This window comes from Erythrolamprus reginae, chromosome Z (genome assembly GCF_031021105.1).
Source record: "Erythrolamprus reginae isolate rEryReg1 chromosome Z, rEryReg1.hap1, whole genome shotgun sequence".
NCBI classification, from domain to species: Eukaryota; Metazoa; Chordata; class Lepidosauria; order Squamata; family Dipsadidae; genus Erythrolamprus; species Erythrolamprus reginae.
In genome coordinates this window covers 133,508,334-133,533,767 of record NC_091963.1, presented here as the reverse complement: position 1 = coordinate 133,533,767, position 25,434 = coordinate 133,508,334, and the positions used below count along the sequence as shown (strand labels likewise).

At 42.2% G+C, this 25,434-nt stretch overlaps 2 protein-coding genes across 4 annotated transcripts in view; one reads left to right on the top strand and one right to left on the bottom strand.

Moving 5' to 3' along the window:
• The window catches only part of LOC139154359 (C-Jun-amino-terminal kinase-interacting protein 4-like), a 57,406-nt gene that overhangs the window by 5,049 nt on the left and 26,923 nt on the right, over positions 1 to 25,434 (bottom strand). The window contains exons 12-26 of one of the 3 annotated variants that reach the window (XM_070728862.1): positions 25,249 to 25,379; positions 17,067 to 17,120; positions 15,656 to 15,805; positions 12,406 to 12,523; positions 12,182 to 12,286; positions 11,026 to 11,109; positions 8,744 to 8,797; positions 7,899 to 8,061; positions 6,913 to 7,063; positions 4,153 to 4,233; positions 3,965 to 4,032; positions 2,261 to 2,409; positions 1,738 to 1,909; positions 958 to 1,068; positions 752 to 871 (exon numbers count right to left, since the gene is read on the bottom strand). In XM_070728862.1, coding sequence (XP_070584963.1) covers positions 752 to 871; positions 958 to 1,068; positions 1,738 to 1,909; positions 2,261 to 2,409; positions 3,965 to 4,032; positions 4,153 to 4,233; positions 6,913 to 7,063; positions 7,899 to 8,061; positions 8,744 to 8,797; positions 11,026 to 11,109; positions 12,182 to 12,286; positions 12,406 to 12,523; positions 15,656 to 15,805; positions 17,067 to 17,120; positions 25,249 to 25,379 — 1,711 coding nt within the window. The remainder of the gene's footprint in view (positions 1 to 751; positions 872 to 957; positions 1,069 to 1,737; positions 1,910 to 2,260; positions 2,410 to 3,964; positions 4,033 to 4,152; positions 4,234 to 6,912; positions 7,064 to 7,898; positions 8,062 to 8,743; positions 8,798 to 11,025; positions 11,110 to 12,181; positions 12,287 to 12,405; positions 12,524 to 15,655; positions 15,806 to 17,066; positions 17,121 to 25,248; positions 25,380 to 25,434) is intronic. The other 2 variants (XM_070728863.1, XM_070728864.1) reach the window with 2 other exon arrangements.
• Positions 14,213 to 25,434, top strand: part of RPL28 (ribosomal protein L28) — a 251,742-nt gene continuing 240,520 nt past the window's right edge. Inside the window, exon 1 of the mRNA XM_070728866.1 lies at positions 14,213 to 14,217. The gene's annotated coding sequence lies outside the window, so the exon portion shown is untranslated. The remainder of the gene's footprint in view (positions 14,218 to 25,434) is intronic.

Sequence of the window (25,434 nt, the reverse complement as noted above, 5' to 3'; positions counted from 1 at the left end):
TCAGTTCATTTAAAACACAATTACTATTTTAAAAGTTCCGCCCTCTTTGTGGGTAAAGGGATATATCTATTTTGTTGATTTCATCTTTCATATACAGTGTTCCCTCGTTTTTCGCGGGGGATGCGTTCCAAGACAGCCCGTGAAAGTCGAATTTCCGCGAAGTAGAGATGCGGAAGTAAATACACTATTTTTGGCTATGAACAGTATCACAAACCTTCCCTTGACATTTTAAACCCCTAAATTGCAATTTTCCATTCCCTTAGCAACCATTTACATTATTACTCACCATGTTTATTTATTAAAGTTTATTTAAAAAAAAAAATTAAAAGCAGACGAAAGTTTGGCGATGACATATGATGTCATCGGGTGGGAAAAACCGTGGTATAGGGGGAAAACCCGCGAAGTATTTTTTAATTAATATTTTTGAAAAACTGTGGTATAGACTTCACAAAGTTCGAACCCGCGAAAATCGAGGGAACACTATATATGAATTCAATCTCAACTGAATTTAGCATTTTCTGCCTACACTTGGTTTCAACTTCCAAAAATTCCCAGCCAAGATGCTGACATGAATGCCTTGTTTATCACAGCCCCACACTTCCTTCCTCCATCTCTGTTGTTTTTCCCCTGCCAGGAAAATCTGTAAACATCTCAGGGAAGAAACTTATCATATTCTACCAAACTGTCATGCACGCGGGTAGCCCTTCCTGAAAAATCCACAAACGGGTTTCAGACATTTCTTGCAAACTACCTGGGACAGAGACAAAGAAACGGACAGCGTCGCGGTGCCCATGGTAGCTGATCTGGGCTTGTTCCATAGCACACAAAGGGATACCAGCAGAGGGAGAAGTCTTCACGCTTTCAGAAAATTCTGCAGAGAAACAGGAAAAGCCATCTCAGAACCAAACCGCGCAGCTATGAATTTTCCCACAATCGGAAAGAGACTTATTTGCTTACCGGAGACAAAAGGCACAGATATAATGGTGCCACCGGATGTGCCAACCCATAGCCGCTTTCCAAAAGCACCAAGAGCGGAGATGTTCAAAGCTAAGCTAATGCTGTTGGGCCCTTGGGGATGAGGAAGAGAAAACCAGAGGTGAACTTGTGTATATATTTGAAAGACTAGCACAGGTGATGTCACCTAGTTTGGGTAATGAAACAAATGCAAGAAAATAACAAAGTTCAGAGAGAACCAAGGATCTCTCAGAGGTGTTGAGGCCCATCCCATCATGACGAGGAATTCTGGAGGTTGTGCACTCCAATCTGAGCACCAAGTGGGAGAAGCCCATTCAAGCTTTTCTTTCTTTTTTTCTTTCTTCCCTTTTTTTCTTTTTTCTTCTTGTCTTTTTCTTTCTTCTTTCTGTCTGTCTATCATCTTTTAATCTATCTATCTATCTATCTATCTATCTATCTATCTATCTATCTATCTATCTATCTATCTATCTATCTATCTATCTATCTATCTATCTACTCTATCTCTTATGTATCTATCTCCCCATCCATTATCTCTCTCTATTTCTCTCTATCATCTCTCTATATATCTATTTATTATCTCTATCTATCTATTATCTCTCTCTCTCTATCTTCTTCGGAATCTTCAGAGAGGGGCGGCATACACATCTAATAAATTATTATTATTTATTATTATTATTATCCCTGTGGCTACATAGGGATTCTATGCTGATCACTCTTTTAACTCCACTTCCAAGCTCTATCACTCCTCCGACAGCCACTTACCCAATGTACGGCTGATAAAGGGCTCCAGTTCCACTTCCTGCAATGGCTGCCCTGTCTCTGCGTGGAGAAGACGCAGCTTGGTCTCCAGACGGATTGAAATCCAGATGCCACCACCAGCAGCTGCCATGTGCCGGACATGGCTTTCAGGGTGCGAAGTCACTTCAAAGTATCGCTGGAAGGAAGGAAAACATATTGGTGGCGGGGAGTGAGATTCATATGGCAGGCATGCTAATTTTCTATGATCTGTTGGCTGGACAAGGACCTTTTTGTATACAGGTAGTCCTTGACTTACAACGACCTATTAGTGACCATTCATAGTTACAAAGGAACTGAAAAAAGTAACTTACGAGTGTTTTTCACATTTATGACCATTGCAACATCCCCACGGTTACCTGATCAAAATTCCACTCAGAATGTAGATGCAGTGGATTCCAGTGATCTGAATCTGTTCCAGCCCATTTGAGTTTTCCACTGGACAACTCCCACAGCTTCTAGTAAGTGCCTTGTGTTTCAATGGGCTCACCTGAATACGAGCGGTCCGAGGATCCAGCACATAGATTCTGTTTCCATAGCCACACCAGAGCCTATTAAACACAGGAATGATGCAACGAATGGTGCGCCGTGGCCGTCCCAACTGAACCACGCGTGGGGAGTGCAGTTCCCACTTGCGATCTAAGAAAAGGCAAGTTATTATGTTGTAAACTGGCCAGAGTCACCTTGAACTGTGATATGGGCAGCATATGAGTCTAATTAATCTATATTAATAAAAATGTATCTTTGTTAGGCAGGGCTAATCTCAAAAAGTACTTCATTGATTGCTTTGAAATTTTGACACTGCATTCCAGTCGAACACAGCCCTTATGATATACCTGTATTATATAGATATCACACCTGCGACAGGTAAAAATAGACAAAAACATAAACTTCCCAGGTGAAAACATAGGAGGCGCATTTTGATTGGCTGGTGAAAAGACAGGTAGTTGCTTTTGCATGGAGACTGATGACAAACATAGCAGGCGTGTTTTGATTGGCTGCTGATCAACTGCTATTCTGATCAACCGCCACAGGCTGCTGATTAATTGCCATACTGATCAACTGCCACAGGAAAGTATCCTCAGAAATAAAGGAACCAGGTTTGGTTGCAAACCGCGGGGTTTGCCACCCATGCTTCGGTGGAACCAAGAACCCTGCGAGGTAGGCCGGTCTTATCGTATTTTGGCAGATGGGTCAGGCCAGTCTGTTAAACCAGATGGGGATAGGGAGAGAAAGAGATGTCCAAATGTCTGTGCTCACTAATGTTAATCCCTTCAAACTGTACGATATAACTGAACAGGAGGTAGGACTAGAACACCTCCAAGGTCACTTCAAACTCTGTTATTATGAATAAATTGAGCAGGGGATTCAAAAATTTAAATGTGCACTTTCTCATTGCTTTCTTTTCAACTTAACCAGACTGAGCCAGAGCAATGCATGGATGAATACAGCTAGTTAAGTAAATAAAATAAGCGTCAATGACCCCCATAAGATGGGCAAAATCAAGGCAACATCTACACAGATTTCAGTAAGATATATTTAATGCAAATCTTTGGGTAACTACAGAATCTTGGAGACATCAAGAATTTCCAACCCTCGTTTACAATGAGTTTGTTAAGATAAAATTTCTTGGAAAATGCTTCTTCTCTATATTTCTTGCAAGCTGGACTTCCCTGCTGTTTGTGAGACAGGCTGTCAATGGACTCATGTTCTGTCTCTTGATTATTTATGATTATTTGCCCTTCTGTTACTTTCCTAGCCTCTATATATCTTCTCTCTCATCAAGAAATTAAGGAGAAAGTCTCCACCCTGGGGGAAATGGAGAGAGGATTCCAAGCAGCAGGATTTATTTATTTATTTATTTATTTATTTATTTATTTATTTATTTATTTATTTATTTATTTATTTATTTATTTATTTATTTATTTATTTTAATTTATTCGATTTTTATGCCGCCCTTCTCCTTAGACTCAGGGCGGCTTACAACATCTTAGCAATAGCGCTTTTTAACAGAGCCAGCCTATTGCCCCCACAATCCGGGTCCTCATTTTACCCACATCGGAAGGATGGAAGGCTGAGTCAACCTTGAGCCGGTGATAAGATTTGAACCGCTGACCTTCTGATCTACAAGTCAGCTTCAGTGGCCTGCAGTACAGCACTCTACCTGCTGCGCCACCCCGGCTCATGCACTTACCTGCATTCCGATGGAATATAGCCAGAGATCCATCAGCAAGGGCAGCTACTACCCGGCCTTGGGTATGCCTGGAGCAGACAGGGCAGAATAACACGAAGGATTGTTTTACTAGCACTAGAATGGGAAGATGAGCAGTTTCCACCAAGGGTACCCAGCTTTCAGCCATTGGGGAAGAGTTGCGTACTCACACAATACAATGGACAGCGTCCTTCAAACGTATTTTGCCTTGGCAACGTCGCCAATCAGTTGCAGCGGAATGAATGTAGATACTGTAAGACAGAAAGAAATAGCAGAAGTAGGAGGAATATCCAACCGCTCTACTGTTCGGTCCCAACAATAAGCCCTCCAAGAAGTAGATCTACGCATATGGATTTGACAAGTTTTAAGCATGTAATTTTAATAGTTTTAACTGTGTAAAATGTATACCCAAAAGCAAGAAATAAGTCTGTTCTGTCTCAGCTGTTCGTTAGAGCCTCAAACAATAAATTTAACTCCCCAAATAGTTCTCTTTGATCCAATCTCTAATTAACATGACTCACTCTGAGTTGGCAGGAAGCCGGGAAATCAAGATTTCGCCTTCTTGTTTTATAATTCACATAAATAATCCAAAAGCCAAATCCAAGCAGCCATCGCTCACATTCAAAAGTTCACTTCCGCACAGGCTGTTCATGGGACTCACCCTTAAGTAGCCACAAGGCGTGGCAGTACAGGAGGAGGTGTCTGCATGAATAGATCTCTAAATCTATTCACACAGAGACCTCATCCTGCACTGCCACTCATGTCTTCTGACACTTCTGCACACCCTGGCATCAAGAAGAGGCCCCTCCTCTTCTCCTGAATCACTCATGGGCACCTCTGGAAGTGCAACAGACCCTGGTTGGCTTTCAGCCTCTGACCCCACATCCTCTCCAACCTCCTCGCTATCAGACTCAGGTGCCAAGTATACTGGCCTAGGATACCAACCCACACCTGTCTCTCGATCCTCAGAATCTGTGATCAGCTGTGCAGGATGTGGAAGGACCACAACATACATTAGTCATTCTGCCACTAGCACGGTTCCAGTTTCAGCTGCGAAGTCTAACTTCCCATTCATTAAAGGTAAATTCTCCCCTATCCATTTGCGTCTGATTCTAGGCATAAGGGATGTAGCCTTCCCATCAAAGTGGTACATATTTATCTACTTGCATCTGCAAGCTTTTGAACTGCTAGGAGGGCAGGAGCCAGGGCTCACCCCATCTCACGATGCTGGGGTCTTGAACCTGGTCTATCAGTTTTCCAGATGACCACCTTTAACTGCTGAGCCATCTCATAGATACTCATTAACTTTTCATTTTGGGGAGACAGCATTGAAGTCTCTGCTATCACAGTTTCATTACTGTATTGGGCATATTCATTATGCAGGTGGTCCTTGACAGATGACCATTGATTTACCGGTCATTTGAAGTTACAATGGCACTAAAAACTTACAATTAGTCCTCACACCCATGACTGTTGAGCTTCCCGAAGGGTTTTTGATAAGCAAAGTCAATGAAGGAAGCCACATTCACATAATGACTACACAATTTATAAAATGACCATGGTGACTTTCTTAACGACTACAGTAAAATGGTTGTAATTGTGAGTGGACTCACATTAAAATCACATAACTTAGTGATGGAGGTTCCAGTCCCAATTGTGGTCATTAATATTTAACCTTGATTTTTACAAATAAAGGTTAATCTGATTTTAATCTGATTTTTACAAATGTTGGGGTATGTTCTACCAGTGGTTAGGAAAAAAGATAAAATAATTAATGTACATTTGATTTATATTTAATTGACAAAGTTATTGCCTGGTAATAGAATTTATAGTTGAACATAAAGATTTAAGATGATTTATATGACTTAAGATTTGTATTTTTTCAAAACTGGTGTATGACTAATTCAATAGAGCTATAATAGAATGTCAATATAGTTAGAACCGTTTTCAGGATATGCTACATTTCGTCCAATTTTTTTTTAATGTCTTTGTGTTGTTCTGTGTATTGTATTTTTTATGTATTCAAATAAAAGTTAAATTAAAAAACAACAACCAAGGACCACCTGTAAAAGCAGGTGAGCTTTATCTTCTCCCCAGAATGACAGCTCTCTCTCCTCAGGGTAGCAGGTGGAATTTCAGAGTAACAGTAGCAACAAGAAGAAAATGGTAGGGGGAGAGGAGACGGAGGACCGGAAGAGTCAGACGCTGCCGGAAGCAACATTGGCAGGAATGGAATATTTCAATGATGGTGAACCTATGGCAAACATGCCACAGATGGCATGCAGAGCCATATATGCTGCTGTGCGAACTGTTGCTCTAGCTCAGCTCCAACCAGTAGTGGGTTCTACCAGTACGGATGAGGACAGCACACCAGTAGCAAAAGTTGCAATGCGTAGCTTTTCTCCTGCATGTGCACATGTCCTAGTGTGTTTTTTTTGCTTCTGTGCATGCGCAGGAACCAAAATCTTGTGAGAAGACAGGGGGACATGTGAGATTTTTGCAATTTTTTGCTTCTGCCCATGCATGGAAGCAAATTTTTTTGCAGAAATATCACATGTGTGTGCGTCCCTTCATAAGATTTTGCTTCCTGCCCATGCGCAGAAGCAAAAGCATGCTGGGATGGGCACGCATGCACACAGAAGAGAACCTGGGTGCGCAGCGCACTGGTAGCATCAAAAATAAGAATCCGCCCCTGGTTCCAACTGATTTTTGGCTCGCATGGAGGCTCAAGGGGTGGGGTGGAGAAGCCTTTGGAGCCTGTTGAGGGTGAAAAATGGACTTGCTGGGTCCACCAGAAGTTGGGAAACAGGCCAAGCGCGATAGCATGCACCGGCGTGCTTCCGGCACCCAAAAACAAAAAAGGTTCCCCATCACTGGCCTATTAGTCTATACAGACACATTCATTTCTTCCCCACTTTGATCTCTATTACCAGCCTTCCTGCGTCCCAATCCATACGGTGGGTCCTGTACCAACGGCCTCCATTTCCCTTGCTTCCTCATCGCTGTCAGACCGGGGTGCCAGAGGGTCTTCAAGGATCTCTGGCTTTGCCACTGGCTTTTCATCCACAGGTGTTGCCAGGCCTACAGGAGAAGAAGGTAAGCACAAGGAAGGGAATGCTTATCGATCAGGGACCCACAACAGACTGGGACCCTCACTTTGAAATCTCACAGCCAGTCTGAGGCTCCTTCAAAGCAACTCTATCTCAGGGGTCCCCACAAAGAAGAGGGAGTGAAGCTCTTCTCCAAATCACCTGAGAGCAGGACAAGAAGCAATGGATGGAAACTAATCAAGGAGGGAAGCAATTTAGAACTAAGGAGAAATTTCCTGACTGTGAGAACAATTAACCAGTGGAACAGCTTGCCTCCAGAAGTTGTGAATGCTCCAACACTGGAAGTTTTAAGGATGTTGGATAACCATCTGTCTGAAGTGGTGTAGGGTTTCCTGCCTAAACAGAGGGTTGGACCAGAAGACCTCCAAGGTCCCTTCCATCTATTCTATTCTATTCTATTCTATTCTATTCTATTCTACCCTACCCTACCCTTCCTTACCCTACTCTACCCTACTCTATTTAACCTCCAAGGTCCCTTCCATCTATTCTATTCTATTCTACCCTACCCTACCCTTCCTTACCCTACTCTTCTCTACCCTATTTAACCTCCAAGGTCCTTCCAACCTGGCTTATTAAATTAAATTAACCTTGACCAGTGTTTCCAAATCTCAGCAATTTTTAAAATGGGCAGAATTCAACTCCTAGGCCAGCTTCTTCCCAAATGCTGTTTGCTGAAATAATGCTGCTTCCTGAGACACAGGAGGCGTCTCTGGGTATTTCGACCACAGAATCCCTTCTCCCTGCTCCCTTCTCCCATTTCTCAAATCCCACCTCCCAATTGTCCACCTGTCCTTCATCTCACTGACCAGGCACACAAGCCATGGAGAGGACGTAAATTCCAGGCAGCACAAAGTGTTCCAGGAGCTGGTTAGTATTGGGGGCATTGAAGAGGGTCACTTCGCTAGCGGAAGGAGTCCCAGCAGCCACCCACAGCTGAGAGCTGCTGGAAGAGCTGCAATGGGGGTCAACCTGAAAGGAAATGAAAAGAAGGGGTCAGGAAAAGGCAGAGAACCCCATCTTCGATCTACCTGCAGCTCCTAATCTGAAACACTAGGTAAACTGGTGAGAAATCTTACACACATAATTTTTTTTCTAACTATCCAGCCCTCATCTGAGTCTTTTATGCTACAACCTGTGCTTGCTCAAGTAAACACAATAAATACTAACTCTAAATACTAGTGGTACTCAGGTAATCCTCAATTTACAATCACAATTTAATTTAATTTAATATTAACTTCTAAGATGCCCAATTCCTAGTGGACATTTGAATTTTGATCATATGCCAGTGGGGATGCTACAAGGGTCATAACATAAGACTTAGTCAATTTTTCAGTGAATGTTCACTAAAAGAAAGGTTGTAAGTTGCTATTGGACAATTCGGGCCTTGAAAAAGTTACATTCTCTATCTTGGCACCATTCCAGATTATGTTAGAAGAACACCTCCCATCACTGTCATAATTCTCAGCCACCATATTAGTTAGGGAATTCTGGGAGTCATGGTCCCAACACACGCAGGTAATTCAGGAGAGACTGTATTTAAGGTTCAAGTAACTCCCTAAACACAAGGTCAGAATAACGAAAGCCCAAGCATGAAAGGAGCAGAGATGTGCAAATTTGCAAGGCAGCAAAGTTGTCAGAAATCAGCACTTACAACCTGTGATGTTTCTCGAGACTCCAGCCCAACAGATGCTGCAGCACACCAGAGCTGAAATAAGAAAAAGACGAGTATGATCTTGACATTTATTCACAAATTTTTAAAAACTACATATATGTTTTATTAGTTGTCTTGGTGTGCAGTGCTCTGGAGTGACGTTTTGAGGGTAGGAGTTGAAACAGTTTATGTCCAGGATGCGAGGGGTCAGTAAATATTTTCCCCGCCCTCTTTTTGAGTCATGCAGTGTACAGGTCCTCAATGGAAGGCAGGTTAGTCGAATCCGATTTTACAACCATTTTGCCACAATGTTGTGTGGTTCTTGTTGTGTTTGGGCTTGGACCAGCCATTGCTTCCACATATGGGAGAGATGCGGCACAAAGTGAGTGCGAAAGCCTGGCTGACAGCCAGGAAGACGTGGCAGACAGCCCTGAGGATGAGGCCACTGGTTCAGAGGAGTTGGCAGACAGCACGCAGGACCCAGCAGACAGACCAGGGGATTTGGCATGCAGCCACTCAGACAGTCTATCCTCATTGGATTCCGGTGCAGAACAGCTCATAGACATGCGTAGCTGGAGATCCATGCAAAGGAGGGTTCAATTAAAGGACTATTACCAGTGATCAGAGTAGCACCTGGGCTGGGTGTGGTTCTCATACTGAGGGCTGGGTGTGGTTCCCCTAATGAGGGCTAAAGGTATAAAAGGGAACAGAGGCAAAAGGCAAACTGTGGCTGTTTATCTGTGTGACTTTGTGGTTCCTGTTCTGTTCAGTGCCTTTGGATTTCAACCCAGCCTTTTCAGGCACGTGGGAGGTGAAACCTCTGGGACTAGCTGTTTGCTCTCGAGTCTCCACGATTCAAAGGACTCCTGAAACATTTCTGCTCCATGCAGGTTGTCTTTGTTTGCTTTTTCCTGTGCTTTGTATGTGGCTGACTTATGCCTTGCACTATAGTTTATTCCTGACAAGACAGACTGGTTTTGTTAACCCTTTTTTGTTTGTTTAATACAAGTTTGCTGATTAGAAAAGCACGTGTGTGTTTCATTTCTTTTCCTTAGACTGTTACTAATTGCCTGAGCCCAGTCAGGCAGAACAGTTCTTAAGTGTTTTTTTCTCATCATTGCTATCACCCATTTCTTCCCACTTATGACTGTATGACTGTAACTTGTTGCTTGTATCCTAAGATTTTTATTAATATTGATTATTCCTTCGTTGCTTATTTGACCCTATGACAATCATTAAGTGTTGTACCACATGTTTCTTGACAAATCTATATTTTCTTTTATGTACACTGAGAACATATGCACCAGAGAAAAATTCCTTGTGTGTCCACTCACACTTGGCCAATAAAAATTCTATTCCTTTTTTTTAAATAATCTGTACTAGTTTAATACATTAAAGAAAAAAAATCAACAAAAACAAACAAGAAACTAACAAAATAATTCTATTCTATTCTATTAACAACCTCCTTGATTAGCGACAAAAATTCTGGTCCCAATAGTCAATTACTATATTATTTACTTATTTACTTATTTACTTATTTACTTATTTACTTATTTACTTATTTACTTACTTACTTACTTATTTATTGGATTTGTATGCCGCCCCTCTCCGTAGACTCGGGGCGGCTAACAATAATAAAAACAGCATGTAAATCCAATACTAAAACAACTAAAAAACCCTTATTTTAAAACCAATCATACCTACAAACAAACATACCATGCATAAATTATTAATATTAATATTAATTCTTGCCATAACTAAATCAACCAATAAAAACTTAGGTTTTTTTTTTCCTGCACTTAAAAAAATTAATAAAATACATATTTTTAAAAAGATGCTTGGAACAAGAATTCCCAAAGCTCATGATCTAAGAGAGGCACGAGTGAAATTAAAAGTTTTCTTTCAACATATACGGGAGTCTATTTGGAATCCACGGTTCCTTTGCCTCTTTCTCTGCCCCACCGTAACCAGGGTTGCAGTCTTCCAGAATCAGATGTGACTGCCCCATCCAAACCAATTGTAGCACAGACACATCACACAGATTGACCTGCCCCCAATTTCTCTGCAATGGCCTCTGCTCTGCCTTCCCTAATTTCATCCCTACAGCCTTCGCCACAAAGCTCTTTTGTCTGCAGGCTACAGGAATGACTCACACTTAGTCCTATTAAGATTTACTCAAGTTTCCATTCTTTTTCAAACTGGGGAAAAAAGAAAGAACAACCCCCCCCCCAAAAAAAGCAGCCCTCAACTGTTCAGGAGTTGGAGGTAGCGTGCTTCCTCACCTTGGTACTGGGGTCCTTCTGTTCCAGCATCCTCAGCTGCGCAAGTACAGGTACATCGGTAGTTCCTGCAGGTGAGTCAGGACCCTGCAGAAAAATATTAACCCCATACTCTAAAAGGCAGAAACTCAAGCCTGAAACATAAATAGGCTCCACCTGGGGATAGAACACATTTTACTGGATAAGGAAAGTTAAAAAGTTAAGATACATTGCACTCCCCTAGCACCTCCATTATGGATAGTCTTCCGTTATGACTAGTTATTATTAACAGATTAACAAAGTTGGAAGGGACTATCTCTCTCTCTCTCTCTCTCTCTCTCTCTCTCTCTCTCTCTCTCTCTCTCTCTCTCTCTCTCTCTCTCTCTCTCTCTCTCACTCTCTCTCTCTCTCTCTCTCTCTCTCTCTCCTATCTATCTATCTATCTATCTATCTATCTATCTATCTATCTATCTATCTATCTATCTATCTATCTATCTATCTATCTATCTATCTATTAGATTTGTATGCCGCCCCTCTCCGTAGACTCTCCGTAGACTCGTAGACTCGGCTCACAACATACAATAAGACAATTCATAACAAATCTAATAAATTTTTAAAACATTTTAAAAACCCATTATTAAACGAGACATACACACAGACACACCATACATAAATTATATAGGCCTGGGGGGAGGGAGGGGGAATGCCTCAATTCCCCCATGCCTGGCGGCAGAGGTGAGTTTTAAGGAGTTTACGGAAGGCAAGGAGGGTGGAGGCAGTTCTAATCTCTGGGGGGAGCTGATTCCAGAGAGTCGGGGCTGCCACAGAGAAGGCTCTTCCCCTGGGACCCGCCAGACGTCATTGTTTAGTTGACGGGACCCGGAGAAGGCCAACTCTGTGGGACTTAATCAGTCGCTGGAATTCGTGCGGCAGAAGGCGGTCCCGGAGATATTCTGGACCTTGCAGGCAGGGATGGGGAAACACAGTGGGGTAGCAAAAATGGAGCTCCACCCTAGAGCACCCAATTTGCACTGAAAGATATTGAAAGGAAATGTAGGGCGTCCTGCATAAGCCACGCCCACAGTGTGGTAGTAAAAAGTTTGGTAGCCTTCACTGTTTGCAGGTCACCTACTCCATATAAATCCAATAAATAAATAAATAAATAAATAAATAAATTTGCCTTTTTCGTGTCAGTTGTAACTGAACCCTCTCTAAGTAACTGGGGAGCTGCTGTGGCCCAGAGGTGGAGCTCTTGCCTCACAATCAGGAGGTTATGAGTTTGATCCTAGGGAAGATCACATTAAGAGCATTAATTCAAGAGACCTGGTGTTTCAACATGGGACTTATGTAGGTATGGGAAGCTTGAAGCACGTGATTCCGGTGCGCATTGCCAAAAGTCCTCACCTGAAATGAAGGGGGCTGGCTCCATCCGTGGATCTGTGCCCGTCCATGTTCCTGCCAGATGTGTGAGCGGATCTCACCATACAGCTCTCGCCGCTTCTGCTGTGGGGAACCATCAGCCCTGAATTAAATGGACAAAAAAAAAATCAAATCCATTACAAATCAGAGAGGCTTGTAGTATTCAGGGAGAAAGTGCATGCTGCATAAAGACTCACAGCATCACTCAGAGTGAAAAAGACATTTTTAGATTAAGATTAGATTAGAAAAATACAGGTAGTCCTCAACTTATGACCAAAAATGAGCCAAATTTTTTGTTGCTAAGTGAAACGTTTGTTAAGTGAATTTTGCCCCATTTTGCAATCTATTGTGTCATAGTTTATTATATATTTTTATATATTTTATTATTAGATTTGTCCCATATACTGTTTTTATTGCTGTTGTGAGCCTTTGGAGAGGGGCGGCATACAAATCTAATAAATTATTATTATTATTATTAATCATTACTATTTGTTTGGATTTCTATGCTGCCCTTCTCCGTAGACTCAGGGCGGCTTCCAAAAATAGGAATAAAATATAAGAAACAACAAGAGAAATCCAAACATAAAACTAGTGCTAAAACCCCAAAGTTATTTAAAACCAGACATTCATATTCATTCAATCACAATCCTAAATTCATATAATCGGCCGGAGCAAAATGTTAGCGGCAGAGGCCTGCCAGGAAAGGTGAGTTTTTAGGACCTAGCGAAAGTCCAGGAGGGTGGCGGCAGTGCAAATCTCTGGAAGGAATTGGTTCCAGAGGGCCGGGGCTCCCACAGAGAAGGCTCTTGCCCTAGGTCCCGCCAGACGGCACTGCTTAGCTGACAGGATCTGGAGAAGGCCGACTCTGTGGGACCTGACCAGCTGCTGGGATATGTGAGGCAGAAGACAGTGTTCTTAAGTGAATCACTGCAATTGTTAAGTTAGTCACAAGGTTGTTAAGTGAATCTGGCTTCCCCATTTATTTTGTCAAGAGATCACAAAAAAGTGATCATTAGATCCCAAAACACCGCAAAATGTCAGTTGCCAAGCATCCGAATTTTGATCACGTGACTATGGGGATACTACAAGGGTCGCAAATGTAAAAAAAAGAAAGAACATAAGTTCATTTTCGACAGTGCTGTTGCAGGTTTGAACAGCCGCTAAATGAATTGTTATAAGTCAGGGGCTACCTGTCCCCCAAAAGAAAAATACCCAACCTGTTGGAAACTCCAGAAAAGTTGGGAGCAAACAGGGCAGGCAACATTGAAAAGAGCAGATTACTGTTAAAAACCTATCCAAACATACTTGCCATGTACTTATTTTATTTATTTGTCAAACAATTATAGGGTGATAATTTGTACATATAAAACATTAGATAAGTAATGATAAAAAGTAGACAATAGGACAGGGACGGTAGGCACAGTGGTGTGCTTATGTACACCCCTTACAGACCTCTTAGAAAGGAGGAGAGATCAATTATAGATAGTCTAAGGTTAAAGGTTTTGGGGTTAGGAGTAGAAACCACAGAATCAGGTAGTGCATTCCAGGCATTGATTACGCTGTTGCTGAAGTCGTATTTTTTGCAGTCAAGTTTGGAACGATTGACATTTAGTTTAAATCGATTTCGTGCTCGTGTGTTGTTGCGGTTGAAGGTGAAGTAGTCGTTAACAGGTAGGACATTTTAGTATATGATTTTATGAACTATAATTAAGTCGGAACGGAGACAACGGAGTCGTAAGATGTCTAAACCAAGAATTTCAAGTCTGGCGGAGTAAGGTATTTTGTTGCGAGAAGAGGAATGCAGGACTCTTCCTGTGAAATATTTCTGGACTCTCAATTGTGTTGATGTCAGATATGCAATGTGGGTTCCATACAGGCGAACTGTATTCTAGGATTGGTCTGACAAATGTTTTGTAAGCTCTTGTTAGCAGTTCAAAATTACCAGAGAAGAAGCTGCGAAGGATTAGGTTAACAACTCTTAAAGCCTTTTTGGCAATGTTGTTGCAATGGGCTCTAGGACTTAGGTCATTGGATATGAGTACTCCAAGGTCTTTGACAGATTGACGGTTATCAATAAGTTCAATTCCTCCAAGTTTATATTTAGTATTCTGATTCTTTTTGCCAATGTGTAAGGCAGAGCATTTAGTGGTGGAGATTTGAAGATGCCAGGTTTTAGACCATTCTGCTACGTGGTCAAGGTCTTTTTGTGTTGGGTTTAACTACTCTACTACATGCTTGCAATGTCTTGTAAACACATCTCTATGGTCAGGTTGCAATTAACTGACCAGTGTGTCACCTTTTGATGACCAAAAGGGGCAGATACCCTGCAGGCTATATAAACCTCTGCAGAGTAAATGCTCCCCCTTTATTTCTCTTCTACATTTTCTACCTCCTTCTTCTGTGTGTGCTCCATTGTCCTTGGCTGTGGACACATGTGTGAGATGAAATCCAAAGCCATCCTCACACATGGGACCATCCAGAAGTTATTAATATGGACTGGAATATAAACTTATCTGCCTGCAATCTATCAATTGTATGAATCAACATAATTGTAAGTAAAGATTGTATTTTTCATCTTTATGAAGGAGTGGTCATTCATGGCTAACAAATGGGATTCTGAACCACGTGTTATTCCTTGCCATGCTAACTCCGCTGCAAATTAAGCCAGCCGAACTCTGCTAAAACAAATAATATTAATAATAATCAAAATACCCAACATTTTGAAGGGCACGAATCCCAGCGACCGGTTAGGTCCCACAGAGTCGGCCTTCTCCGGGTCCCGTCAACCAAACAATGCCGTCTGGCGGGACCCAGGGGAAGAGCCTTCTCTGTGGGGGCCCCGACCCTCTGGAACCAGCTCCCCCCTGAGATTAGGATTGCCCCCACCCTCCTTGCCTTTCGTAAACTCCTTAAGACCCACCTCTGCCGTCAGGCATGGGGGAACTAAACATCTCCCCCTTGCCCATGTTGTTTTGCCATTGATTGATTGACTGTGTGTCTGTTTTTATATACATTGGGATTGTTTTATGAATTTATTAATTTTAAACTGTAATTAGATTGGTGGGCATTGGATTTGTTATTATGTGCTGTTTTTATTATTGTTGTGAACCAACCCGATTTTGCGGAGAGGGGCGGCATATAAATCCAATAAATCTAATCTAATCTAATCTGTACTTCCCAAGAATTCCTGGTAGGAAAAAGGAAGAGTTTGGGTTTTACAGTGCTGTACACTTACTCAGAGGGTGAGATTGCGCGCGGCACGAATCTCGGTGCGTTCCGTCCTGCATCTCTGCGGTTGTTGCGGCTAAGCCGAGACCTCCCTGGTGGTGATGGAGAGTCCCCATTGCTCTCCGGAGCATCTGATGGGCTGAATAGGCGATCAAAACTGCCGGGATGGAGGGAAACCAATATGGTTAGAGGAAAGAGAAGGGCGAGGGGTCCACGCTAAAAAAAGAAGCAATAAAGAAGAAGCGAAAAATCTGACAGCAGGTCCTAATAGTTTCCTGCACGAAGGGCAGGAGACCACGGGAGACCTGAGCAAACACACAAAAGCACAGAAACAATTTCCCTGCAAAGTTTAGTTCCCTTTTCTATTCCTAGTAATAACAGCAGCTGAGGCTGCCCGGGCTAGAAATCTTTAGCTGCAGCTTCTGAAATATTATTTGTCCTCCCACGTAATTTGAGTCAATACTTGCACTCCGGAGACGGAGAAATGGTCTTTGTTTTAAAACAAAGAGAAAAGATGAAGCTCAGGCTGCTAAGCCATGTACCCAGGGCTGGATCCACTGGATCCATGTACCCACTGTGTCCCTCCACAGAATCTCAAGACTGCTAGGTTTCACTACTGCAGTAGACCTACATTTTCTGTTTAAAAAAATATCTTTATTGATTACAGTGGTACCTCATGATACGAACTTAATTGGTTCCATGAGGAGGTTCGTAAGGTGAAAAGTTCGTAAGACGAAACAATGTTTCCCATAGGAATCAATGTAAAAGCAAATAATGCGTGCAAATCCTTCAGAAAAATCCCAAACTTTGGAAGGGAGGCGAACAGAGGGCAGGGAGGAGCAGCTAAAGGGGGCGGGTGGAAGAACCAAGGCTAGGCTAAAGGGTGAGTGGGAAGGAAGAAAGGCAAGGGGGGCGCCCCTCCCTTTTCTTTCTTCAAAAGACACCCTTTCAGTGCCTTTGCAAGCACGTTGTTCTCTGCAAAATCTTTCCTCCCCCAAACTGCCCCTCCCTTTTCTTTCTTAAAAAGACACCCTTTCAGTGCCTTTGCAAGCACGTTGTTCTCTGCAAAATCTTTCCTACTCCAAGCAGTCCCTCCCTTTTCTTTCTTCAAAAAAGGGGAAAAAAAGAAACCCCTTCATCCCAGCAGCAGCTGCTTGGGTTCGTAAGGTGAAAATAGTTCGGAAGAAGAGGCAAAAAAATCTTAAACACCGGGTTCGTATCTTGAAAAGTTCGTTAGAAGAGGCGTTCGTAAGATGAGGTACCACTGTATTTACATTGATAAAAACAAGACAACATAAAAGGAAAGCATACATACATACAAACAAGACAAAATAAAGCATTGTGCTTTATACATTAAGTAGCTTTGGTATCAGAACTACTCTGGTTTCTCTTCAGATTGTATAAATCTTTCGACCTACATTTTCCAAAATGATGATTTCTTCATTTGAATCGCTTGTTCCTCCCTGGAAGCCCTAAGAAGAAACAAACAATTATTCAGGGGCATCTCTCTGTATATTGACAGCATTCATTCTCTCCCTCTGAAGAACCTCTAGGATAGTTTTTCTCAATTATTTTCTGCTACACAAACATATACAGTGATCCCTCGATTATCGCGAGGGTTCCGTTCCAAGACCCCTCACGATAATCGATTTTTCACGATGTAGGGTTGTGGAAGTAAAAACACCATCTGCGCATGCGCACCCTTTTTTTCATGGCCGCGCATGCGCAGATGGTGGAGTTTGCGTGGGAGGCGGGGAAGACCCAGGGAAGGTTCCTTCGGCCGCCCAGCAGCTGATCTGCTCGGTAGCGCAGCAGCAGCGAGCAGACGAAGATCGGGGTTTCCCCTTTGCGTGGGCGGCGGGGAAACCCCGATCTTCGTCTGCTCGCTGCTGCTGCGGCCGCCCAGCAGCTGATCTGCTCGGTAGCGCAGCAGCAGCGAGCAGACGAAGATCGGGGTTTCCCCGCCGCCCACGCAAAGGGGAAACCCCGATTCGGCTCCTCGCTGCTGCTGCGCTACCGAGCAGATCAGCTGCTGGGCGGCCGAAGGAACCTTCCCTGGGTCTTCCTCGCTGATGCCCCCGCCCGCCCACCGCCCGCCACCCGCCAGCAAGAGGGGGAGAGATAGAGAAAGAGAGAGAATGAAAGAAAGAGATGAGAGAGGGAGGAAGAGAGTGTGAGAGAGGAAGAAGCAAGATAGAGAAAGAGAGAGAGAAAGAAAGATGAGAAAGGAAGGAAGAGAGTGACGTCATCGGGTGGGAAAAATCGCGATATAGCGTTTCGCGAAGAACGAGATCGCGAAAATCGAGGGATCACTGTACACACACACACAGAAAGAAGTAAACATTTCGTGCACCCCGAACTCTCTGCCGGGACGATTGTTTGCAATATTCAGCATGTTTTCGCTGAAAAAACTCAAGTGGTTTATCAGCGTGATTGGGGTGTAATATGTTTAAGTGACACCTTAATTTATTTGGCTTCATGTTTGTCCGCTGCCAACATTTTAAATATATATATTTATTATTTTAAAGAGCTACATACGTAATGTATTTACAAAAATAACTTACAATATATATATAATCATATTAATAGTAGCAATAACAGGTAAACAAACCTACAAGAAGAGACAAAAAAACAGACAAAAAACAAAACAAAGATAGCAACAGGGGGAAAAAAACCTGGAAACAGCCCTATTTAAAAAGAGAAATATCTTATTTCTCTCTTAGGTATCCCAATCTTAAATGTTTCTTATCAAAAGTTATGCAGTTATTCATATCGTTTAACCCATTTACATTTCATAATTAATCTTATATAGTTCTTTTATAATTCCTCTTCAATTTATTGTTATTAAATACTTTTTTTATAATTAGCTCTTTGCATCCTTATCTGTTAGAATGTTTTTCTATATTAAGTCATTCTCTTCTCACTCATTATTATCTACATATATTCTACCATCTCTGCAAGTTCTCAAGGTTTAACATCTCTATACTATTAGGTTTTCTTCCTTTTATCTAACCATTTATACCACTTGTCCCAAATTTGATAATAGTCCGTGTCTACTCATTTCTGCCACTTCAAATATTTTATTGATCACTTGTAGGTTGGTGGGAAATGTTTCTTTCTTCCATGACTGTGCATAGCAAATCCTCGCTGCAGTTGAGATATGAATTATCAAGTATCACATGGCTTCATGTATTTTTGGGTCTATTATGCCCAATAGAAACATATTTAGACACATGCTGGTCTTTCTTTGTCTCCCACCATAGACATAGTGAAGCCAAGCGCTACATAAGCTTCATCATATTTCCTCATCTTAGCTTTTGGAAGACTTACATTTGTCTTATTATCTCTGTCTCTCTCCTCCTTTCTTTTCATCCCTGTTAAATATTTTTCTATGGTGTCTTTAAAGGGTTTGTTATATGCACTTAATATCTCCTGTGGGCTATGTGCTATTGTTCGATGCAAAACCTCCAAGACCGTCTTCTGCCGCACGAATCCCAGCGGCCGATAAGGTCCCACAGAGTTGGCCTTCTCTGGGTCCTGTCAACTAAACAATGTCGTCTGGCGGGCCCCAGGGGAAGAGCCTTCTCTGTGGCGGCCCCAGCCCTCTGGAATCAACTCCCCCCAGAGATGAGAAATGCCCCCACCCTCCTTGTCTTTCGTAAATTGCTTAAGACCCATATATATCGCCAGGCATGGGGGAATTGAGACATCTCCCCCAGGCTTATATAGTTTTATGTATGGTATGCTTGTGTTGCATTTTTTTTTTAAATAATAGGTTTGTAGATATTTTCTTTTAAACATTAGATTTGTTCATTGTACACTGTTTTATTATTGTTGTGAACCTCCCCGAGTCTGAAGAGAAGGGCGGCATACAAATCTAATAAATAATAATAATAATAATAATAATAATAATAATAATAATAATAATAATAATAATAGACATGATGCTGTGGCACAGATGATCCACTGGAACTTGTGCCGGAACTACCATTTACCAGTGGCAAAGAACTGGTGGGATCATAAGCCCGAAAAAGTGGTCGAAAATGAGCAAGCAAAACTACTGTGGGACTTCCGACTTCAGACTGACCAAATTCTGAAGCATAACACACCAGACATTGTGATCATGGGGAAAAAGAAAGTATGGATCATCGACATTGCAATCCCAGCAGACAGCAGAATTGAGGAGAAGCAGCTAGAGAAATTAGTGAAATACGAAGATCTAAAAAATCGAGCTGCAACGACTCTGGCATAAGCCAGAGAAAGTGGTCCCAGTGGTAATTGGCACGCTGGGCGCAGTGCCAAAGGATCTCAGGGGACATTTGAAAACCATCGGAATTGACAAAATCTCCATCTGTCAATTGCAAATGCTGCTTTACTGGGATCGGCAAACATAATTTGCCGCTACATCACGCAGTCCTAGGTGCTTGGGAAGCGCCCGACTGGTGATGAAATACGAAATCCAGCATAGTGATCTCGTTTGCTGTGTTGTACTGACATAATAATAATAATAATAATAATAATAATAATAATAATACAACCCCCTACTCCCTGTGGCAAAAAAAGCATGTTCCTGACCCTGGGTCATACGCCCCCACTATTTGAGAGGCATCGCCTCTCAGGGGGCCCCGCCCCACTATTTGAGAAACACTGTATCTAGGGAAAGGAAGAAAATGACCATTTCCTTCTCAGCCCTAATTCTATTCTAACTGCTGCTTAAAACACAAACAGCAGGTGGGAGTGATAACAACTGCAGACTAAGAGATATGACAATTCAGAAAAGTGCTTGGCAATTCAGTCTCCCTCCTTCCTTCCTCTCATGCCTTATTTGGTGACTTAAAAATACATCTGGAAAAATATTTTCTGTTAGAATCATCTATCATTTTATTTTATTTTTTAAAATAAATAAATCACAGCCTTCCATCTTTTCTCCAACTCTGAGCAATGAAAGACAATTCTCTATTTAAGTTTTCAGTACCGCCTGATCTTATGATTGGTGGCTTAGTAACTGTTTGAAGTTATGTCAGAACCCACAAAATATGATTATGATCCACTTCTGAAGTTCCAACGCCCTCCCTCCTGTTGTCTCATGACTGAGTTTGGGGCACTTGGCAACCCTGCAGAACTTATGGACATTTGTAGCATCTCAGTCATGCGACCATGATTTTAAATGTTTTTGCCAAAAAGCTGGTGTCTATTTCCAGTTTCAGCAAAAATGTCCCATAGCAAACAATGAGTTGTATAAAATGACCTAATAAATGAACTTGTACTTGAACTGTTTCCAAGGTCCCCGCCATCCGTTGGAAAGAACCAAATTAGTATCCTTTACGTTTGCTTAATGTTCGCGGTGTTTGCTTTACAACTGCTGCATTTTTTTAACGGCTGCGGCAAAAACCGGTTAAAATCACATGTTAATCCGCTTTATGACAGTCATGACATATGACTGTAATGGGCAAGTTCCATTATGGTTGTAAATCAAGGACTACCTGTATATAGAAATTATAGTGCTCAAACATGCAAACAAATAGAGAAGGTTTTATGAATCTCAACAAATTTTACTTGCTAAAATCAGAAATCTATTAGAAGGATAAAAATGAAGATTCAGGTCCAGCAAAAACAGAAATTGCCGATAGTGATATTAGTTCAAAAAATTAAACTGAAGATTCAATGTCTACAGGCAAAATTTATTTGTTACTGTTTTTTCCCCAACTTTTTTCCTGGTTTTTTTTTTTTTTTAGTGGAACTATGAACAAACTGAAGTGTCTAAGGCCAAATATATAATTTTGCCATGTGTCTTCAGCTTTAATTTTAGCCAACTTGTCAAACTGACAAAAATAATTAATTAATTGGCTGCAGATGTAACCAAGTGAAAAATAAAGCTTTTTAAGTAAATTGGGTTAACAAATGTAATGATTACCTACTTTTATGTTTCATAAATGTCCTGGAACTTTTACAGCTAAATCATACTCTTAAAACAAACAGACAGCAAAGTGAACTCAGATTGGGAAAGTGGGCTATAAAAATAAAATAGAAACCTATTTCAATTTTAAAGAAAGAAAAAACATAGAAGGGAAAAGTCCAGGTACTATTGCATTAGTTAGTAACATGACTTGGAGAAAGGACACTCAATTGTGACCAAGGAAGTTTCTAAGACTGGAAGATAGCAATAATAATAATAATAATAATAATAATAATAATAATAATAATAATAATAATAATAATATTGATTGATTGGATTTGTATGCCGCCCCTCTCCGTAGATTCAGGGCGGCTAACAACAATAAAAACAGAATGTAAATCCATACCTACAAGCAAACATACCATGCATAAATTGTAAAGGCCTAGGGGGAAAGAGTATCTCAGTTCCCCCATCCCTGACGGCAGAGGTGGGTTTTAAGGAGCTTACGAAAGGCGAGGAGGGTGGGGGCAATTCTAATCTCCGGGGGGAGTTGGTTCCAGAGGGCCGGGGCCGTCACAGAGAAGGCTCTTCCCCTGGGCCCCGCCAAAATGATCTTGGTTAGCAACAGATAATAATAATAATAATAATAATAATAATAATAATAATAATAATAATAATATTTGTATGCTGCCCCTCTCCGAAGACTTGGAGCATCTCACAACAATAATAAACAGTCTACAAATCCAATATTTAAAAAACAATTTAAAAACCCTTATAGTAAAATAATCATACGATCCAGTCAAACCATACACAAACCAAGGTAGTTGGGGGATATGTCAATTTCCCCATGCCTGGCTACAAAGGTGAATTTTCAATAACTTACGAAAGGCGAGGAGGGTGAGGGCAGTTCTAATCTCCGGGGGGAGTTGATTCCAGAGGGCCGGGGCCACCACAAAAAAGGCTCTTCTCCTGGGTCCCGCCAGACAACATTGTTTAGTCAACGGGACCCGGAGAAGGCCAACTCTGTGGGACCTAATCGGTCACTGAGATTCGTGTGGCAGAAGGCAGTCCCGGAGGTAATGGGTTGCTAGCCAGTACGGGCCACACTCCGCACCAGTAGTGAAAATGGAGTTGCGTGAGCAGCTCCACGTTGCTGGGATGCATGCGCCCCAGCGAGATTTTGCTTCTGTGCATGCACTTACGAGAGGATGCAGGCGTGCAAGATATTTTGTTAATTTTTGCTTCTGCGCAAAAGCAAAAAAAAATTGCTTCCTGCAAAATCTCGGCAGGAAAATCTCACTGGGATGCACACGAGCGTGCACGTTGACGAGGAGGACTGCACACTCATTGTTCCAGTAGTGGCGGTAAGTAGGAACCCCCACCTGAATATAAGCATCACCAATTCGTAATTCCCAAAGTAGCTCATTTCCTTAGCTGTAAGCTGCTTAATCAGCCATGCAAAAGAGAATTCCTCCCCTCTTCTTCTTCTCCCATCTTGGTCCCTGGGATGCTGTTATAACAAGCAGGAATAAAATCTTTGGACCAGAAGCGAGAGATGAAAAATTCCCCATTCACCTCTGAATCATAGCAAAGGGTTTGGCTAGGAAGCAACCCAAGTGTTTTAAAAAGTGCCGTGGCTAGGTTAAGACAAGTTTTAAATCGAATGAGGGATTATTCCCTGAGTTCAACTGGAAAGTTGTACATCTCCACCCCATGTCCGGTCAACGAAGCAGTGGAAGTGATGTGCCGGTGCCTGGAGGCTGTTGGGATCTGGATGGGTGTCAACAGACTCAAACTCAACCTTGATAAGATGGAGTTGCTGTGGGTTTTGTCTCCCAAGGACAATTCCATCTGTCCCTCCATCACCCTGGGGGGGGAATTATTGACCCCCTCAGAGAGGGTCTGCAACTTGGGCGTCCTCCTCGATCCACAGCTCACATTAGAGAAACATCTTTCAGCTGTGGCGAGGGGGGCGTTTGCCCAGGTTCGCCTGGTGCACCAGTTGTGGCCCTATTTGGACCGGGAGTCACTGCTCACAGTCACTCACGCCCTCATCACCTCGAGACTCGACTACTGTAACGCTCTCCACATGGGGCTACCTTTGAAGAGTGTTCGGAAACTTCAGATCGTGCAGGATGCAGCTGCGAGAGCAATCATGGGCTTCCCTAGGTATGTCCATGTTACACCAACACTCCGCAGTCTGCATTGGTTGCCGATCAGTTTCCGATCACAATTCAAAGTGTTGGTTATGACCTATAAAGCCCTTCATGGCACCGGACCAGAATATCTATGGGACCGCCTTCTGCCGCACGAATCCCAGCGACCAGTTAGGTAACAGAGCTGGCCTTCTCCGGGTCCTGTCGACTAAACAATGTCGTTTGGTGAGACCCAGGGGAAGAGCCTTCTATGTGGCGGCCCCGACCCTCTGGAATCAGCTCCCCCAGAGATCAGAATTGCCTCCATCCTCCTTGCCTTTTGTAAGCTCCTTAAAATCCACCTTTGTCATCAGGCATGGGGGAATTGAGATATTCATTCCCCCTAGGCCTAAACAATTTATGCATGGTATATTTGTGTGTATGTTTGGTTTTTAATAAGGGTTTTTAGTTATTTTAAATATTAGATTTGTTATATGTTGTTTTATTACTGTTGTTAGCCACCCTGAGTCTACGGAGAGGGGCGGCATACAAATCTAATGAATGAATGAATGAATGAATGAATGAATGAATGAATAAAATAAAGAAAGAAAGAAAAGGAAGGAAGGAAGGAAGGAAGGAAGGAAGGAAGGAAGGAAGGAAGGAAGGAAGGTTGGCAAAGACCATTTGACGGCAGAATGCAGATAGTCATCAACTTTCAACCATTCGTTTAGTGACTGTTTGAAATTACAACAGCACAAGGGGAAAAAATGGCATATGGTCATTTTTCACACTCACGACTGTTGTTGCCACCCCGTGGTCTTGTAACCAAAATTTGGACACTTGACAACTGGAATTTATTTATGATGGTGGCAGTGTCGTAGGGTTACATTTTGTGATCTTCCGACAAGCAAAATCAATCGAAAAGTCAGATTCTCCTAACAATTGTGTTATTAACTTAATGATTGCAGTGATGCATTTAACGGTGTCAAAATTCACAGACTGGGGTAACCTTCAACAATGTTGAACAAAAGCAACATGAGAAAATATTATTTTACTGAAAGAGTAGTAGATCCTTGGAACAAACTTCCAGCAGATGTGGTGGATAAATCCACAGTAACTGAATTTAAACATGCCTGGCATAAATATATATCCATCCTAAGATAGAATACAGAAAATAGTATAAGGGCAGACTAGATGGACCATGAGGTCTTTTTCTGCCATCAGACTTCTATGTTTCTATGTTTCTATGATCTTGGTTAGCAACAGAATGGCTCAATTGTGGTTATAAATCGAGTCAAGGATTCTTCTCTTTTGAGCCACAGTGGTGCAGTGGTTAGAGTGCAGTACTGCAGGCTACTTCTGCTGATCACCAGCTGTCAGCAGTTTGGCAGATCGAATCTCACCAGGCTTAAGGTTGACCCAGCTTTCCATCCTTCCAAGATGGGTAAAATGGGGGCGGAGATTGTTAAGGGCAATATATGCTGACTTTATAAACCATTTAGAGAAGGCACTGTGAAGTGGTATTTGAATCTAAATGTTATTGCTATTGCTATCTTGGTTACGGCTCACCTCAGAAGCTCGGTCCGTCGAACTGCTTCCTGTAGTTCCATCAGCCTCTCTTTATACAAATTACGCTCCATCACGACTCGTGCCATCTCAGAACGGGTGAACCTCTGAGTTCGGGGCAGCCCCCCTTCCACCTGGGGAGGAAATAGCAAACTTTGAGTATCTCATGTATTCACTGGCATTCAAAGT